This window comes from Phalacrocorax aristotelis, chromosome W (genome assembly GCF_949628215.1).
Source record: "Phalacrocorax aristotelis chromosome W, bGulAri2.1, whole genome shotgun sequence".
In the NCBI taxonomy this organism is placed as follows: Eukaryota; Metazoa; Chordata; class Aves; order Suliformes; family Phalacrocoracidae; genus Phalacrocorax; species Phalacrocorax aristotelis.
In genome coordinates, this window is record NC_134310.1 from 1911996 (window position 1) to 1931358 (window position 19363).

At 50.3% G+C, this 19363-nt stretch overlaps 1 protein-coding gene across 1 annotated transcript; it reads left to right on the plus strand.

The window, feature by feature from the left end:
* The first annotated feature begins 205 nt into the window (after positions 1-205).
* On the plus strand, positions 206-13292 carry CCDC68 (coiled-coil domain containing 68). The gene is made up of 10 exons (XM_075076698.1): positions 206-399; positions 4504-4646; positions 7054-7194; positions 7978-8103; positions 8392-8520; positions 9631-9713; positions 10302-10407; positions 11849-11932; positions 12209-12285; positions 12827-13292. Exons 1-10 carry the CDS (start codon positions 315-317, stop codon positions 12891-12893), a joined length of 1041 nt encoding a protein of 346 aa, XP_074932799.1. The 5' UTR covers positions 206-314; the 3' UTR covers positions 12894-13292.
* The last annotated feature ends 6071 nt before the right edge of the window (positions 13293-19363 follow it).

The following is a 19363-nucleotide window of genomic DNA, read 5'->3' on the forward strand; positions in this document are numbered from 1 at the left end:
ATAGCCCCCGCCTTGGATGTGTCCCAGCAGCGGTGCTTCTGGCCGCGGCTGGCTCCCTGCGGCCGGGACCCCGGCCAACCCACCCGGGGCGCAGCGGGGTGCGCTGGGTGCTCCCCACCCAGGGGCGGAGGGATGGGAGCGGCGGCGAGATGGAGATCCCCGCTGTGGGTCATACCCCTTCGCAGCACTCGGTGCCTCGGGGCTTGGGAGCTGCCCCCCCGGGGGTGGGCGGCGGCGGGGCTGGTCCGCAGGTGAGGGCAGGACAGACACCTGGACGGGACGGACACCTTGACGGGACGGGCACCGGCGGCGGGATGGGCACCTGTAGTGGAGCGGGAGTGCCTGGACGTGGGTCTCCGGGCGGTGGGCAGGCAGGCAGCATGTCCGCTCCCCGCAAAGGTGAGTCTCGGTTCCGGCTGTGTGGGGCTTTGGGGGGGCAGGTTGCTGTTCCCCGAGGGGCGGCATCCCTTCTTCCAACCCCGGTGGCACCCACGGAGCCCCCTTCCCCCACCCCGCTGCGCTAGGGGCTGTCAGGGGACGGGTCCCACAGCCAGCCTGGGGGGAGTAGCCGCCGCCTCTCACCTCGCTGTGCCTGTAAGGGCTTTTTCCGCCTTTCCCCCAAATCAGCACAACCCCAAGAAACCAAACCCTGACGAATCCCAGTCCCCCGGAGGTACCTTTCACGCCTACCACCACATGCTTTTAATAAAGCATAACCTTGCTACCCATTTTTTTTTCTTTCCTGTATCCCTGCCTTTGTTAATGAGCCTGCGTAAAGCCAAACGTGAATTATTCTTCACGGCTCACGCGTAGCTAATGCCGGCTGGGTGAGTGAATGTCCGGTGGCCAAAAGCCTGTGGGTTGTTTGCAAAGCTTTGCAAAGCGTCCCCACTGATTTCTTGCCCTAAAATTATGTGTTGTGCTGTTAGTCACCGGTTATCTGATCTGCTCCCTCTCCCTGGGCTGCCTGCAGAAGCGCTTGTGTGGGGTGGGAGAATGCGAAAAGGTGCCTTTGCCCAAGGAGAGGCGGCGGTGTTGGCAGGTACCTTCCTGTATTCGGAAAAACTGTTTCACAAACACTTGTGAGGACAAGAGAAACAAATAACTGTTTTTTCTGTGGGTGTGCCCGGGCATTAAAACATGAATGAATAGTGTATAAACTCCTGTTCGGCTGTGGAAGGAGCGTGGTATTTATTTTCCTGGCTGTTCCTGGAGAGTGCACAGGAAAATAAAATAGTGCAGAAACCTTGCTTTTGAGTTACAGCGCTCAGCCGGAGACCGACGTGGAATTACTTTATCTGACTATTCCCAATAATTGGAATTAAATGGATTAATTTCCATTTGAACAACTTCAGTCCAGCCCTGCCTTTGTTCCATTTGCTAGTCCCACTGTTCAGCCTAAGAAGAGGTTTATGGTAAATACCCGGCTGTCACCTTTGGTCCCTTTAAATTCTGAGATGTCCCCCTCAGCCGCAGCCTGCCCTGGCTGGGACAAGCCTCCCCGTCCCCTGGCGAGCAGCACCCGCAGCCCGCGCACCCAGGGGATCCGTGTTCCCTGCGACTCCTTGGGGCTGTCGCTCTTTTAGTCCTGGGCAAAACCTATCACTGAGGCAGCCAAGGAGCTGCACCTCTTTCTGGCCAAGAGGGTAAAAATATGTATTATACTGAATTATATATAAAATATATATTATTAAATATATTTTTTTTCAATATTTTATCTCAAATGTTACTCAAAATAACATTATCTGAATAATTTGGGATATTCCTTATATAAGCAAGGGCGATGCTTTCCCGCTTGGCGTGTCCTGGATTCTCTCTTGCGGGAGCTTTAGACCAAGCCACCCATCATAAACAAAAGCACAGAGACGTGCTTTTATATTCATAAAAATATCATTTGACTGCTACGGCACTTGTCACACCTGTGTTGCCGGTCACAGGCCTAGCAGAGCAAAGCTCCCGTGCTCGATGGGTCACCGAAAGGCGACTGTTTATAAAGGGCAGTGGGTTTTTTTTCCGCGAACGCCAAGCCTTTTAAATTGTGCCTTCTAGCAAGGAAATCCTGTGAATAATAGATGAACTTTGGCACTTTCTTTTTACACTTGCTTTCGAAGCGGAGAGTGTGTTTGCGTGCCGCAGGCGGCGGCGGTGCTTCCCCCAAGGGTGTTTTAGGGTCACCCGCCGAGCACCCCCTTATGGGCTAGCTGGGGTGGTGGGGTGCTGAGCTCTGCGGCCAGCTTTGCTGGGGGGGTTCTGCTGCCACAGAGGTGCCCGGAGGAGTACTGAGGTCCAGCTGTGCAGCCCTGCGGGCAGATCCAGCTGTGCAACACCTGCTCTGCTGCTGGGGGGGGGGCGCCAAGCTGGGGAAGGAGGACCCTCCCAAGGACTCCTGCCTCCCAGCCCAGGGCTGCCAGGCCAAGCTAGAGGGCTGAGCCTGTTATCGCTGCCTTTCCTGGCTCAACTGCTTCAGAGCTGAAAAACATTCCCATTCCAGGACTTATCCCCTGGGGGCGAGCGGAGGTTTCAGCCTGAATTAGCAGGGCTGAAAGGAGAGTTGATCCTGGGTTGCCTTTGTGTTGGGTGAGGGGGTGGCTGCCAGATTGCAGGCCGGAGGGAAAACAGCAGCCAGCAAGGCAGAACTTGGTTTAACCCCTTGTAGTGTTGGTGGGAACCATCCTCTGTACCATGAAAAACCTCTTCTGTGCCGTGGCTGTAGGTGTCTGGGACGTCTGATATCTTCCAGCCTGGATAAACTGTGGCACTGTGAAATCAGGGGACGAGATTTGGAGTGAGTGGGTTTTTTTAGCTTGATGTGAAAGCCCTTGAGGGCTCTCTCTGGACACCCAGCTCCTCTTTGCTATGCAAGCTGTGGTAGGAAAGGCAGCTCGCTCTTGTGCAACCTGAGTTTCTTCCTCTCTCCCACATCCAGAACAGGCCAGCTCGGCGATGGCCAAGGATGCGGCATCTGCCGATGCTCCTGGCTGTTAGAAGGTGAAGAGTAAATGGGAAAGTAATAAGAGTTTTTAGTTTATTGCTCTCTGAATTTGTACATCACTTAAGAACTGGAGTTCTAAGTAGTTGCCCTGGGGGACTTAAAGTTAGTGTATTGAATTTCTTTACCTTTATTTCTAGTTAATTTCTGATTTAACCTTCTGTTGCCTGCCTGGGACACAAGGCAATGGTGTATGGAGATGTCTCTGGTGCGGGTGAGCTGCCGCGGATCCTCCTGGGCGGTGATGGAAACCAGCTCCGTGCGGCTCTCTGGGGCAATGGCATTCCTCCTCCACCGCAGCAATAAATGTTTCAAGTTGCCTTATTATATTTTATTAGAAGATGAGCTAGTTAAGAAATGCACTAGCCTGAGTATCTTCCTGGTAGTGCTGCAATGCTCGGTGCTGGGATGACTCTGCGAACACAAGGGTTTGGCCTGCAGCATCTCTGCGGGCAGGACTGCTGTTATGGAGCTAAACTGCAGGAGCCCCGAGACTTTGAACTTAAGTGACTTAAAATAAATGCGTTTTTAAACAAAATATTATTGTAAATTATCAGTAAACTTTGTAAAGTGCAACCACTTTTTGCCTCCTCCACTGTGAGCAAACCCATCCACACCCTCTGTGCTCTGTAAGGGGCTTTGTTAGTCCTCTGTGCTAGCCTTAATTGGTTCCAGATCCTTCAAATGTGCTCATTTAAAAAAAAAATCAGCTTGCCTGACATGCAGCTGGGAGCTCACCGAGTACCTGGGATAGGGCTGGAATAGGCATCTTGAGATACAGGAGCTCGCTTCAGAGCAATGCAGCTGACACTGGATGTCACCATTGCACAGCACAAGCCTAATGAAGGTGCTCGGGACTTTATTCTCCCTGTGATAGGGAGGGAAAAAGCCTTATCTTTTGTTTCCCATCTATTCCCCCCAGGTAGTTGTGTTGGTTTTCTTTTTTTCCTGAGAGTTATGATATCATTCAGGCTTCGTGCTGCTTCTTGCATCTAAGCAGGATGGGGGTAATCCTTCTGAACCTGATTAAAACCAGTTCTAACTGGCATAGTCGCTGGGAACGCGGAGCCAAGCGGGGACGGAATTCCCTGGCGGCGGCGGGATTACTGCGCGCGGTGTAATGGGGTTTGGCTTATAAACGTCGAAACTTCGAAAGTTTTGTTTCATTCTGAGTTAAACTGCACTCATGTGCAAGTTACTCCTTTCCTGCCTGAGATCCCTGGCCACCTGTTTTCTGAAACAATATAGGATTGGGGTGGAGGTTGCTAGTAGAAAGTCATTGAAATCTTCAGGGAAAATAATGTGTGAATATTTCTCTCTTCCCATGTATTAAAAAAAAAATCAGGTGTCTGCATAATTTTTTAAGTTGTTCTAAATGCTGCTTTAACCTTGCACTGCCTGCTTGGCTCCAGCACACCCCTAAAGCTGAAATGGAATTAAATAGGGTGGAATAACGGCATTATTCTCCGTCCTTGCATAATGAAACCAGCCCCTCTCGTCTCACCTTTGCACAGAACGGAGAAACGCACGTATAGTGACGACTACCCTGCTGCTCACTGAGCAAATCACACGAGAAGACCACGGCTTGGAGGGAAACTACGTCCTTTATGGATCCTCTTGTGCCCAAATCACCGAGGAGGCTGAATACGTGAAAAAGGTATTTCACAGAATCCCAGAATCCCAGGTCGGAAGGGACCTCAGGGATCATCTGGTCCAACCTTTCTGGGAAGAGCCCAGCCTAGACAAGATGGCCCAGCACCCTGTCCAGACGACTCTTGAAGGTGTCCAACGTGGCCGAGCCAACCCCTTCCCTGGGGAGATTATTCCAGTGGTGACTGTCCTCACTGTGAAAAATTTCCCTCTGGTGTCCAATCGGAATCTCCCCAAGAGCAACTTGTGTCCATCCCCCTTGTCCTCTCCACGGGACTCCGTGTAAAAAGGGAGTCTCCGTCTTCTTTGTAGCTGCCCCTTAAGTACTGGTTCTGCAGTTGTCACTGCTCTGTTCCTTCCTTTGCTTCAGCAGGAGACGTGGCGAGCAGAACTAACAACCCGAGAGGGAAAACTGTGACCTGCATGGCAATACGTGCTTGGAAACCCTTTTGATCTACATGTTGATTCTAGAAGTGCTATTTTACTCCGCAGCAGTGACTTCGTTATAGCACCCTCTGCATTAGGTTGGGTTAAAGTACTTTAAAGGTCTTGAGGGGAGCCCTTCTCGCTCTCTGCAGCTGCCTGAGAGGGGCTGGAGTGAGGGGGGGGCTGGTCTCTGCTCCCAAGTCACCAGGGACAGGGCGAGAGGGAACGGCCTCAAGCTGCGCCAGGGGAGGTTTAGGTTGGAGATGAGGGGAAATGTCTTCCCTGCCAGAGCGGTCAGGCCCTGGCACAGGCTGCCCAGAGAGGTGGGGGAGTCACCGTCCCTGGGGGGGTTCAAAGGACGTGCAGCCGTGGCCCTTGGGGCCATGGTTTAGGAGGGCTGGGGGTGTTGGGATGGGGGTTGGCCTTGATGGTCCCAGAGGTCTTTTCCAGCCTTAATGATTCTGTGACTCTATCCTGGAGTCAGTAAAACCAAGCGCGCCTTGAAGAGCACAACATACATTCACACGTTTTGAGATGTGTGAGATAGTCTTGAGTTGCTCCTTGCCTGAATGCCGGAGGAAATGCAGGGAGAAGAGAGGTCAATGAATGCATTTAATGTGTCTAATGACAGAAGGCCTCAAACTTTTGATTTAAGTAGAAGGAATGAAGAAATATTTTTTTTTTACAATTACATTTCTGAAGCTGCAGTATGGCACTGTCACTTTGAAAATTTTGTGACGAATTCTGAAGCATCTCATAATCCCAAATCATTTACGTGAAGCAATTACTGAGGAAAAACAAGTATATATTCTGTGGTGGTGACACCAACTCATGAAGGGCCTGGGATGCTGACCGCTTGATGCTGAGCCCACCTTCAATAGGTAGGGCATGCCCTGTCGTGGTATTTTTTGGTTAAGAAGAGATCTTGTCAGCAACGAGACTCAGCCTAGCAGATCTGATATCTTATTTCTTCACTCTAAGCAGCAGAGCACGGTGATGATAATACGCACGGGCAGCCTTTCTGCATCCCAGCTGAGCCCAGAAGAGCGCTGTGGACTGGGTGAGGGGAAGGATCAGTGGGCTGAAACACGGCTAATTAAGAAATAATCGATCACAAAAAGTTCTTTTTAAAAAATGCTTACTCCTTTCACTGCTCAGTTGAGAAATGAGGTTGAAGGAAAACCTCTATAGTGAAAAGAAAGTGATTTATGTTTTAAATCCTTTAAAAAGTACAGACTGACCTTTGTTTGTAGTAGTTTATTTTTAACAAATGGACTTGGCAAGAGGTAAGAAAGGCCGTGTAAATGCCGGTGTGTTCTGGCATGAATCTGACCGACTGCAGGTCATGCTCCTTGCACATACCCGTTCCCAAAGCAGACGGGAGGCAAGCACCGAGCACACGTTTGTGAACGCCCGTAGGAGGGGAAAAATAAGTGGTTTAAGCAACTTAAAGCCACTTTAAGCAAGTGGTTTTGAGCAAAGAGGCAGCACCAAGGAAGCAAACAGATTTGGAAATGTTGAGTCCAAACCCTTAAAATATGCTGGGGTAAGAAGTGGTTCTTTTAACAGGAAGCGTTGGACAGCGTTTACGCACACGCATTTATGCAGCCTCGCCTACATTGCAACGTACGCTGCAATACTGGTAAAGCTAATTAATCTTATACCTGTGGAATAACACTGTAGAGAGTGGGAGAGAGCTATTTATCAGAACTGACAGGCAAATGCTTTCCAGTGCAAAGGCCCGGCAAGCCAAACAAGCAAAACATTTTAATTTCAGTTAATTTGTGGAGGTGGAGGAGCTGTGCTGGCTGCTGCCCCGTGAGCAGCTCGGACCCGACTCTCCGGAGAGCTGCCTGTTATCTGCCCCGTGCTCCCGGCGCAAGCCCGAGGGGGGTGTCCCTAAGACGCCAGGTCTTTCAGAGTCACCTGGATTGGCCAAGCTGCTTTTCTATTATTTTAAAAATAATTTCCACATGCGTTTCCTTTAGCAGCTTCCTCACGTCTCGGGCAACAAAGCGGAGTCTCAGAACAGCGGCTGTAGCAGCTGCACTCCCGTTGCGAGGGCAATGAAGGAAACTGAAGAGCAGCTGCTGGTGGTGAGCAAGGAAAACCAAGTGCTGAAGATCAAGGTGCGTTCGGGGTTTTGGTTGGGTTTTTTGTGAGGTTTCAGATGAATATGTGAGCCTTGCAGCCCAGTTAGAGTCGGGTCCCGGCGGCTCAGCTCTCCCACGCCAGAGCCTTTCTGTTAGGGAAGGGGCAGATTCTGTTTTGCTTCCAGCTTGCTGCAAACCCTTGTATTCCAGCAGGCAACAAAATTCATGTCAAAGTCTGCTGGTGGGCTCACATCCCGCTTGTGGCTAGTGAAACAGCAAGTCAGCTCCGTGGTACTCAACAGCAGGTGTATTTACAAGCGGTTGGAATTGCATCTCTCCTTTTAAACCATCAGCCTTTCTTATGGGGGGGGTGGCTCAACACTGAATATTATCACAGAATCCCAGAATCCCAGGTCGGAAGGGACCTCAGGGATCATCTGATCCAACCTTTCTGGGAAGAGCCCAGCCTAGACAAGATGGCCCAGCGCCCTGTCCAGATGACTCTTGAAGGTGCCCAATGTGGCCGAGCCAACCCCTTCCCTGGGGAGATTATTCCAATGGTGACTGTCCTCACTGTGAAAAATTTCCCTCTGGTGTCCCATTGGAATCTGCCCAAGAGCAACTTGTGTCCAATCTGACTTTATTTGGAAACTAAAATGCCTGTCAGATATTGCCCACAGGTGTTTAGGATTCCTTTATTTTTGACAAGGGTAAACACTGGAATTTGATCTTGTATAGAGGGCTTATTTTTTGGCATGTGATTATAATATCACATTTTTAAAGCACAATGTATACATATCATACGATTTCTCTTTCTAGCTGGAAGCCATGAGAGAATCAGGTGTACAGGCATTCAGATCTGCCTCCCAGAAATTGTATGAGAATTACCAGAGTCAGTCAGAAGAACTGAATAAAAGTCATGAGACTGAGAAGAAGCAAATACAGGTACAAATCTCTTCCACGTGTGACCATCCTGTTCAACTATCAAAATATACACGTGGGCTCTGGCTCTCTGTGCTGCAAACGTCAACCTAAGAGCTACCGAGTCGCTTCTGCTAGCGCCGTGGGGAAGTTAAATGGGAAAAGTAGTAAGAAAAATTATTTTGGTTTTATTCCTGATTCTCAGAATCGGGTTGGTAGAGTTGGATCAAAACTCCTTGAGCCCTGCCTCTGTCCGTCTGCCGCGTTCACCAGCTTACAGCACCCCTGCTTTAACGCCCTTCTTGGTCGCAGGCCTACAACCTCCAACAAGAAGAGAAGCTCCAGCAAAGCTCAGAAAACGCCAGCCGCCTTGCTGAAAGCATGAGGGAAAAATGCACCCGCATGGCGGAGATGGAGCAGCGTGTGCGAAGGATGGAGGAGGTATGTCCGCCCGCTCCTCGCGTCCATCCGTCCCGGCAGCGGGAGTCGGCGCAGGCGAAGAACCTGCCCTGGGAGTGCCGGCGCTTGGAAAGAGGGGTTAATTGCTTTCAGGGTTTGGGGTGTGTTAGCTGTTGGAATCGGGACTAAAAAGGCTTCTGCCATGTTCCATCAAATTGAGAATCTTTAGCTGTAACTACAAATAAAAGGTGCAACTTGAGCTCCCTCTTTCAGTTATTTCAGAACTTGCTTAAAAACTGGAGAGCATCAGGGAGAAGTCTTGATTTGTAGCTACTCATGACTTCCACTCCTGAATAGCTGCTCTTTCACCTTCCCCCATCGGTGTACTTTAGCATTTGAAATGAAAATGTTGCCATCCTAGCGCCAAAATCCGCTCCTTCTTAACTCTCAGAAAATTGCCACTGTAAGTATCCGAAATCCCGGGCAGGCAAATGACCGCGGTGGCAACCTGACAGCTGCGTGCACAGAAACTCACAGAAAATCCCTTCCCCTTGACTGCGAACCTTCTTTGGTGTTAGTTGCGTTGGAAGAAGTGACGGCACCGCGCATCATTTTTCTGATGTACGGTGCTCAGCAGCAGTGGGAATTATTCCTACAGAAGTGCCATCCTAACACTGAGCTTTTCCTCTCCTGGGATTACTGTAACCACGGGGTCGATGAGTGCACTCCCACCCCCATCACATGCCGGTCATCTTTCTGACACTGAGAGTTCTGCCATCAGTTTTGTCCAGATTTTTCCCTTCGCGGACAAGGTTTTTGAGAGGTGGACCTAGCACTAACTATCCTGTGGCCGCGTAGCAGGGACTCTCCCAAGACTTAAGGATTTTGCTAATTAAGTAATGGAGAGAACTGCTATTTTAAGAGAGTTTGGGCTTTTCTCATGGTAAATCAGTAGTCATTCCTTCCAGATTCCATTCAGAGAGGTCAGACTGGTTTGTATCTCCAGCTGATGTTGACACTGGTTATTGGTTGTTGCTGAATTCTGTTTTCAGCCATTGAGTGGGACCGTTGAGGGTACAACCAAACCTTTCTTGCTAATTGAACAACAGGATACGCAATACAGTTTTTATATAACTTGAACTGTTTCCTTAGGAAAAGAAATCTCTGATAGAGAAGAAAAAGTCATCTGAAAAGATGCTTCAACAGATGATGTCAAGGGATGAAGACAGCACACGGTGATTAAATGCATGTGATAATGTGTTTTTCTTTCTTTCCGGGGGATTATTTCATGTTGGGCACCAGACAATCGCTTGCTCAACTTCCTTCTGGTACTAAAATTACTCATGATTGAAAGCAGCTGGTTCAAAACCTGATTTACCAAGATTGTTTGAAGAAGCCAAGACAGATGTTGGTGTCCTGAAGCTCTTAGATGTTGATTCTACTCGAATTCCTTGTACTTTTCCTTCCACCTTCCATGCATGAATTGCTTCCCTTTCCTGATTCTTGGGTGGGGTCAAGGCTGCTTTGGCGACATTGTGCATGCAGTAGGTAAGGCAAAAGCCTTAATTATTTATTAATTTACCTATCAACAGCTTGTAAGGGTGGTTCTGCCAGCCAAAATATGTCTCAGACTATGGTTTTATTTGTTCTGCACAATAAAGAAGCCTTTACGTGTGTAGTTCTGTATAAATTACAGCTGTGTATCCTCAAGAACATCCTTGCTAGCAACAAGCTCTTGAGCTTTGTCCCGAGGTGGGAAAGGGGCTGGGTGGGTCAGTGACCCCTGGGGACTGAACCTGGGCTGCTTCTGCTCTCACCCGCAGGTGTCTGGATCTCCAGAGGCAGGTTTCCACCCTGCAGGAGCAGATCGGCCACCTGCAGCGCGTGATCCAGGCGCAGCACCACGGCCTGCGCGGCGTGATAGAGGAGGTCAGGCTGGCGCGGCCGTCCCGCCGGGCAGGTCTTCAGCGGTCGGGAAGAGAAACGGGAGCTGCTGGCTCTGGGCTTGTCTTAAGCACGTGTGCTTAAAGACACAGCTTGCTTGTCACGCTGAGCCTGGCTTTGCGCACCCTGCATGCAGACATCCACATGCGTTTCAACATTAAGATGGGAATGGCATTACTGTAAAAATATTATTATTATGGTGAAGACAGTGATTTCAGGCGGATCCCTGAGTTCTCCTAGAGCGTTCTAGGAGAAAAGTTTTGTGTCAGCCCTGGTGTGGCCAGCAGGAGCCGGGCAGGGATGGGGCCCCTGTGCTCGGCACTGGGGAGGCCCCACCTCGAATGCTGGGCTCAGGTTTGGGCCCCTCGGGACAAGAAGGCCCTGGAGGGGCTGGAGCGTGTCCAGAGAAGGGCAGCAGGGCTGGGGCAGGGTCTGGAGCACAAGTGTGCTGGGGGGCGGCTGAGGGGGCTGGGGGGGTTTAGCCTGGAGAAGAGGGGGCTGAGGGGAGCCCTTCTCGCTCTCTGCAGCTGCCTGAGAGGGGCTGGAGTGAGGGGGGGGCTGGTCTCTGCTCCCAAGTCACCAGGGACAGGACGAGAGGGAACGGCCTCAAGCTGCACGAGGGGAGGCTTAGACTGGATATTAGGAGAAATCTCTTTACAGAAGGAGTGGTCAGGCATTGGAACGGGCTGCCCAGAGAGGTGGGGGAGTCTGGGGGTGTCAAAAAAAATGTGTAGGTGTGGCACTTCAGGACATGGTTTAGGAGGCCTGGGGGTGTTGGGTTGGGGGTTGGACTTGATCCGAGAGGTCTTTTCCAGCCTTAATGATTCTGTGATTCCCGGAGGGGGCCTGGCTCCCTGCTCCATGCCATGCTCCTGGGGGGAGCTGGCTGACCTGGGACGATCTGCCTGAGGTGCCCACCCTCAGCTGCTCTCACTTGAAGTCGGTGAAGCCGCTCCCACGAGCAAAGCCAACAGGCTGACATCCTAGAAAGACTACAATAAAACTCAAAGCAATCAGCTGCTTCCCAAAGTCATGATACAACGTGAGCTGTTTTACTTAGCGACTGGTTTTGTACGTATGAGCTCCCGCTGCACTCCCCTCGCTGAACATGTGCTTGCCTTCTCCTACCCAGCTCAGGCAAGGCCCCGCACTAATTAGCTTTCATAATCAGGTTTCTGTACATATGCCAACAGGAGGTAGACTTGTTATCCTAAGGAAAACGCGACACCGTGTGTTGAGAAACTGTTTTATAAATTGTTTAATCAACTCGTTTCAGTTCTTCTATGGTAAAAGATGAGGGACTTGAATGTTCTCTGATTCCCCTGGTACGGTGAGACATTTAATGCTGTGATTTTGTTCGAGACACAGATGTTTTTGATGTATTAAGGTTTCAAAGCTCTTACAAACTTTATTTCCTAACTCTCAGGCAGAGGAACTCAACAAGGAACTCAGGAGCCAAGATAGAAAAATAGATAACCTGACAGAGAAGCTGACTGTGCTGGCAGCGCAGGTGAGGTCGGGAAGTAAAAAGCAATGTTGAAGTGAGAGAGCAAAAGCGGTTCTCTGCAGTCAGGGGACCCTTCGTGCTGCTGGGTTTGTACGACACTGTTTGGGTGGTGTTTCTTTGTGCTGCGTCTTTCATTTGGTTTTAAAAAAAACCAAACAAACCCCAAAGACAAAAAAACCCCCCTAAAACCCTTTCTGGAAGAGCGGCAGGTCCTAGCTGGCGTCCGGGCTTGTCTCTTGTTATGCTGAGAGGGGTTTGTTTTCCTTTTTTTCCTTGTAGAATAAAGAACTGAAAGGCAGAGTGGAGTTCTGTTCTGGCCAGTCTAAGACTAAAGCTTCAAAAGCTGTCTGGACAGTGTAAGTACCTCGGGAGGTGCCGCTGGGCACGGGAACGGCTGAGCCCACCCTCTTCCTCCTCGCAGGCCACCTCCAGTGTCCCTGCAGGGGTTTGAGAGGGCTGAGCCAGGCCTTGCTGGGAGCAACCACATTTCATCCTGCAGAGATTATCTTCCTTACAAAGGCGAGGCAAAACAAGCTCAGCTTCAGACTTAGTAGCTGATGGTGTGATGGTGTTACCCTGCGTCCCGACTCCTAGGCAGCCGCCTGGCTCTGCTGGGCGTGCTCTGCATGTCACCCGAGGGCATCTGCAGCAGCTTGTACATCGTTCAAGGTTAAATGGGAGCCTTTTCTGGGGGTACAGTCCTTTGCTGTAGTAGACGTGGGCGCAAGTTTCTGCTCCTAGTTAGCAGACAGGCATTTAAAGTCAGCTTCTCCATATCCAGGGCCATAGTTGTAAACCCCTGACTTACTTCATATGCGGTTGCAGTGGGTTTAAGCCTGGCTTGGGCAGGCGAGGCGGGTCTGCGTGATCTCTACCTTCTTGTGCTTCACTCTGCAGCACCCCACGAGATTTTGGACCATCCCCTTACCTGATGCTCACCAGGGTAAGGAAGCAAGAGAGCTAAAAGGACGACTGGATGTTTCTCCCCTACCTTCGTCAGACGGACTTTCTCTGTGTGTTGCAACCTGTAACTCCTACGGCCTCTTTGCTACCACCAAGCACCTTCAGCACGTGCTGCCTCTCCACGCCACGTGGTGCAGAAGCGGTGCTGCAGAGCTGCACTTGGAAGAACAAACCTGGCGACAAGGCGAGAGGTGCCGAGAGAGGCGGTGAGCTCGTGAACGCCCGCACGGCCCCGGCCGTACCTGGGGGATGCTGCATGGCCGGACCAGCTCTGCGCCCGCCCTGGTGCAGGCAGTGTGAAGGGGCTCCTGCCTACACAGACTGCGGCAGGGACTCGGCTTAACCGCAGTTCTCGTTTAGGTAAGATGATAAAATAAACCTTTGGCTACTTGGTACCTTGCAGAGTCGCCGCTCTCCCGCCTGCTGTTGGAGCCCGGTGGGAACCGGGCTCAGCATGGTTTAGGCGTAGCAGCAGCCTAACGTCAGTGTCCTTGAGCAAGGAGCCAGCAGATCCCTTTCTGGGTTAACCTGGCTCTTGCTTTCCTGAAAAGTTTCCATGGCAAAGGGTAAGTTTTCTGCCCAGGTCAGCGGGTGTGTGAAGTTCCTCCTTGAGCCTTTCCTCTGGCTGAAATCCCTTTTGGAAGGGAAAGCAGCTGCTGCAGGGGGAAGGGCTGTTTTATTCTCCTCCCTGAAGCGGGAGAGGTGCTGCTTGTGGTCAGCAATCCCGTGCTGGAGCTGTGGCACGCCTCGGAGAGCTAAACGGTGTCCCCAGGGGAGCAACGATGGCTTTGCACACTCCCGTTTACCTCTGCTGTGGGACAGAGGGAACCTGAGAACGGCCGTGCCCCCTGTCTGTCTTCTAATCCCTGACATGCAGAGCAGCGTTTGGGGAAAAAGGAAGTGTTGATCCTTAAATAAGGCTTAAAGGTACTAAGTTTCAGTTTGCTCCTTTTCTTAGCCAACTTTAGCTGCATTATTTGGACATGGTGGCACTCTGGGATTAAACTTGGTGAAGGTGCAAATAAAAGCTTGGCACCTGCTTAGCACCGGGGCGAGGCAGGCTGCGTGCGTTCCGGCAGCGCAGCACACAGCCTGCCCGGTTATACTGCATTAATCACCACTGAAGAGGGAGGGTGAGCTTTGTAAACGGTACCATTTCCCTGCCAAGCGAGGGCAAGGAGCTGGTGGCCAGTCCTCACCCACCCCTTGCGGGAGAAACTGAGCTCAGCCTGAAGTCAGGGTGCCGGCGCTGAGCTGCCACGGGGCAGGCTGGGTGCTGAGCTGTGGCGAGGCTTGCAACTGCACCCTGAGCAACCCTTGGCCAGCCTGAAAAGCCCTGCTCCTCTTTTCCCTGCTCCTCCGCTTGTTTTCCTAAGCTGCCAGCCTGCTAATGCTGCGTAGCTAGGCTGCACCTCTCAGGGTGAAGCCTCTGCTCCCCCCGCCCCAAAACAGCTGAGACACCGGCTTTAAAAATGTACTTTTATTCTGAAAATAACAGTGCAGAAACCGAGTCACAGGATACATTCCTCAGCTGTATGACACAAACCCAGACACCAGTGAATCAGTTGACAGTATGTTTTGAAGCCACGGGTACTTTGGTAAAACCGAGTGACAGTAACATCGGTAAGCAAGCGCCACGGTCCAATCAAGGGGCATCTAGAATAAAAAATACTATTCAAGAGAGTTTCAATCACACTCATAGCACTAGGCATAGCACAGACCTGTTGAGGACAAACATAAAACATGCTTACAGTAGCGTAACAGAAGGAAACACGTAAAAGGTAATTGATACAGGATGCTTAGTGTTTATCGGGAAGGTGAAAGATACCTTAAGGAAACCAAAGAACCATTTAACTTCTGTAAGTAAGTCGAGTAAGATACAACAGGCTGCTTCTAATACACAGTTTGTCCATTAAGCCCTATTGCACGATGAGGACGGACAACTTTAGGGTCTACTTTCTAAAGTTACGTTTAACTAGGTGACCGTATGGAACAAAAGCATAGTAAAGACTCATTTCCTCTGTTCCTTTAACTAGTTTAGATAGAAATAATAAATCAGAAACAGATCTGCTCAGCATCAGAGAGATCCCAAGTCAACAGCATCCTCTGGGGAAAAAAAAAACCACCATGAAATTTATCCTATATGGGTGTGGGGGGTGTTTTTTGTTTTGCAGGGGAGGGACTTTATGTTTGAAGTAGAAGAATTAAGATAAGAAAGAAGCTGTGAAAATCTGGCTTCCTCTTTAAAGGCGCCTCAAGCCAGGTCTAGCAGTCAGGTAAAAAGAACTAATCATTTTTAGAGCTTCACATCAGTTACCACGGTTTTTTTTCCCCCCCTTCCTTTTCTTTCTGAGTAAGATCAGAGCATGGTCTGAAACTCCTACAGTGTTCACACCTGTATAAAAATAGCAGTCACTTCCAGGTTATTTTTACGCTTGCTACTTTTCTTCAGTCACAGTGCCAAGAATACAGATTTTAAAATAACAGTTCCAGATTTTTTTTTTTTTGGTAAAGTTTGGGCTGAAAACTTCAGTTGTATCCACAGATGGAAATAGTTCTAGGCGATAAAACCCCTCACTTACAACAGTCCCACAGAGTCGCTACGGAGCCGGTATCGCAACCACATCTCACACAACTTCTAATGAAGCTCCTTACGCGATCCAAACCTCTAAAATGTAAACGTATGCGTGACAACCCTTTACACATTCAGAAGGTTAAATAAGATGCAGCCTTCAGAAAGCAGTTAAGGCAATCGGTTTTTATAAGGTTACCAAGACAGCAAGGCAATGGCCGCTGCTCTCAAATGTCCTTTGCTACCTCATACTTACTGTCAGTCGCAGCCGCGTGAGCAGTCGGCAAATTGCCTGCTCTTGCCCTAGGTTTCCTCTTATGAAGAAAAAAAAACACGTTTCAAGCACCCAACCCCCTTCTTTTTTTCCTTTTTTTTTTTTGTTTTGAGAAGCAAATACCCTTCCTCTTGCAAAAAACCACAGAAGGCAAAGGCTACAAAAGAGACATGAGTTACTTAAGTCCCTGCTACTGGTTTTCTTTAGCACCACGACCTCCCCCGGGCAGGGAGCTGAGCTGGATGCTGGGCTCAGGACTCGACCGGGGCTCCAAGGGGGCTCTGCCGCAGCACCCTGGCTGGAAGAGGAGATGGTGGAGTGGGGAAACCGCATCAGCCAGGCTGAGAAATGAGGTGGTGCCACCTGCGAGGGCTGTAACTGCAGCTTGGTACCTGCCAGGGCAGAGCAGGGCCCCTGGCTGAGCTCTCCTGCCAAATGCTTTTGTTTGGAAATGAGTCATTAGAACAAGGAAAAGAAAAAGAAACCCACGCTTTACTAGCTGATTACAGATAAAAATATTTCTTAAAATGAAAGCAGAAGCTCAAACGACTGTGAAGGCTAAAATACATGATGTGCCACATGCTATCTCCCGGCCCCCCGCCGTTTCCAACGCTGCCGTGGCTCTGAGCGGAATAATCTTCTTCATGGCTGGATAATATATTTAAAATATAATAAAAATAAGCTCATTTGCATCTGTATGTTCGTGGAGTAGGTACTTCTGTGTGATTTTTTATTTTACACCATTTTAGCTCTAGTTGTTTTGCCCTGACGGTATCTCCTTACTTCCCAGAGACACTCCAGACCCAATTCAGCCAAGCACTTACGCACAAGCTTAAGTAACTTCTCAAACTGGGCTCTCTGGTAAACCCCATAAACACTCAAGGGCATTTCTCTTATCTAAAGCGTGCTGCCTCTAGTACCGCTTCTGTCCTGCAACTTCCAGCCAGCCCTAGGCATTCCCACCCCTCCGCCTGCCTCCGCAGGCGACTCGTTTTATTCGTGAGGATGCAAAGCAGCGCAGGACCCTGCCCTGGCACTGGCCCGCATCTCCCCTCGCCCACCTGGTAGCAGGGCTGGCCGAGGCACCGGAGTGGCATAACGCAACCACAGGCAGCGTAAATTCACTGCTGGAACGATTTCTACAGCGAAAAAGGTATTTTCAATGCATTTAAAAAAGAAAAGTCCCATTTGACAACAGCACGCTTCCTTTCTTGCATTCTTGGGGGTGCAAGAAGACCTAAAGAAGGTCGCGGCACTATTACTTCCAGGGGACGGCGAGGGCAAGGCCAGCAAAGGATGCACAAATGCCAGAGTAAAAGCAGCAACAACAGCTTAAAAACATTCCCAGCTGACGGAACGATTCCTCGCTCCTCCGAGTCTCACCCCCAGGGTCTGAATTCGCTAAATGGGGCAGTTCGGAAACGGAGCGGCAACACCAGACTTCGGCACCCCACTTCGGCAAAGCAAATATTTAGCAAGGGAGAGGGACGCGTTTCTCCCGCCGAGACGCACGGAGCGAAAGGCTGCAGGCGAACGGAAGGAGCCGCAACCAGGGGGTCCCCCTGTAGTGCCTGCGGCCGCGGGGCAGCACTCCAGCACTACTCTGGCATAGTGTATTAACATTTTTACATTCATGCTTAAAACCGGGAGGACAAAAATACCTCTAGATCAGGTAGAACGGACTACGGCGAGCTCTTAAGGATGAGACAAGAGGTGTCGCGCTGTTACGCTGTATACGTGAGTTAACCGGGACACGCCAAGAGGATGAAGGGAACAGATTCAACAAGAAGTCGGGTAATTTGAACTGTCATGGTTAATATCACAGCCTGAGACGGCTGCTGGAGACGAGGAAGGCAGATCTATGCAGAGGGAAAAGGAAACCAAGATTATTCTCGGCGTAAGATCCCGCAAGCCGCGCCTCTGAAGGACGGCTGTTACCGTCACCGTTGTCAGTGCACAGCACTGTTCAGTTCGGAAGTTACCACACATGCTGCGCGCTAAGTCTGCAGCAAGAGGGATACTGGAAAACTGCAGTAAGGTATTTCTAAAAGGACACAGAAAAGAGACCTTGAGAAACCAGTGCCTGCACCGAAATTCAAGACAAAAGCCCACAGGGTTAGAATACCTGCACTGATGTTTAATTTTTAGGATCACCCTGGATAAAATATCACAGGGCCTTCTCTCCATCTCCAGCCCTGATGCGGGACACCTAGCAGGCTTGCAAACAAGCCTGCTCAAGAGCAAATGCTTAACTTCCAGTTCAAATATGTATAATCAAGTTTTGCAACAGCAGAATCTGGATTCAATTTCTAGTGGGGTGGGATGAGGCTATATCCTTCCAGAGACGTTAAGTGAAAGCAAATTAACTTCCCAGGCCGGTGTCCTGGAAGGATTTATAGGTCTGACCACATCCAAGTGAAACGCTTCGAGCAACAGGAGTGCAAAGAGAATGAAAACGGTAGGGTATGTGGCTCCAGCGAGGGATACATTCAGGAGTTTGCAGTGCAGTCGGAAGAGCTGGAACCAGGAAAGTGCTGTGCCAAGCGGCTGTGCCTCGCCGGTGCCCGAGCAGCCTGTACCCACTGTACAGATGCCTGGGCTGTGCTGCGCTGCCCTGCCAGCTCTTTTCCAGCAGGTCTCAAGCAGCAGGAGGGTGCCTCCAGCTCACCATGCTGCTGCTGGAAAAGTGACCTAAGGGGACCCATTACAGAGCTACGGCAGGAGCGAAGGAAAGCCCTTCAACTGGACAGCGGGTACTGGGTAGATGTGGGAGAGGGTCTGCCAGTGTGTGGGGTAGAAAAGTTCCCTTCCATACAGGCACGGCTCTGCAAGACTGTGAGCAGCCCCCCTGTAGCGTTGGCTCCTCGCTGCAGATACCATTATTCTCCGGATATTACACAGAACTTGTGATCCTTAACACTGCTATCGCTTTCAGTTCCTACCACGGCAGCAAGGAGTGGCCCTGAGTCATCCGTGCAGGGCTGCGGTCGCTCAGCGGGGGCTCGCAGGAGCTGTGACGCTGCGGGAAGACAGACGGACGTCGCCAAGTGGACATAGAAGAAAGCGAATCTGCTGGTGGGCGTGGGAAACCTAAGAGGAATAGTTATGAAGAAATAAAATGGAGCAAGAATCAAACGATGATGGAGAGGGGACAGAAGGCAATTTTTAGTAAGGGTTTGTTATCTAGGTTTTTGGAGAGTCAACCTGATAAACAACAAAGCTGTTAGTAGCCATTTAGAATCACTTATCATGTTCCTCTTCTTCATTTAATGACGAGATACTATACCACCTACCGGGGAACACGTTCAAACCTCTCTCCCTTCCCTCCAAACAAAATTTTGATGGCAAAATCCTTTTGGGAGAATAATTTCACCTGCAGTCACAGATCTGTTTTTTTTTAAAAAAAAACCCCACAGAGAATAATAATCGATTTCTTGTATTCGCAAATATATAAATACAAGCCCAGCAACGGAAGGTTTACTACAGCCACTCCCCCTTCGTTCCCAAACAGACCCCTCGCGCAGCGCTGGGCTGCGAGGGGCGCCCGTGCGCCCGCCCCATCCGTGCTGGGGAGTTTCAGAGGCTGTACCCTTCTGGAACGGAGCTCCCTGGGAAGGGGCCGCCC

Bases quoted from the DNA above. Each gene is read 5' to 3' on its own strand.
- CCDC68 (XM_075076698.1), top strand. From the start codon at position 315: ATGGGCACCTGTAGTGGAGCGGGAGTGCCTGGACGTGGGTCTCCGGGC. The intron at 9,714-10,301 runs GTGATTAAATGC...TCTCACCCGCAG, and splicing joins AGGGATGAAGACAGCACACG to GTGTCTGGATCTCCAGAGGC. The intron at 10,408-11,848 runs GTCAGGCTGGCG...CCTAACTCTCAG, and splicing joins TGCGCGGCGTGATAGAGGAG to GCAGAGGAACTCAACAAGGA.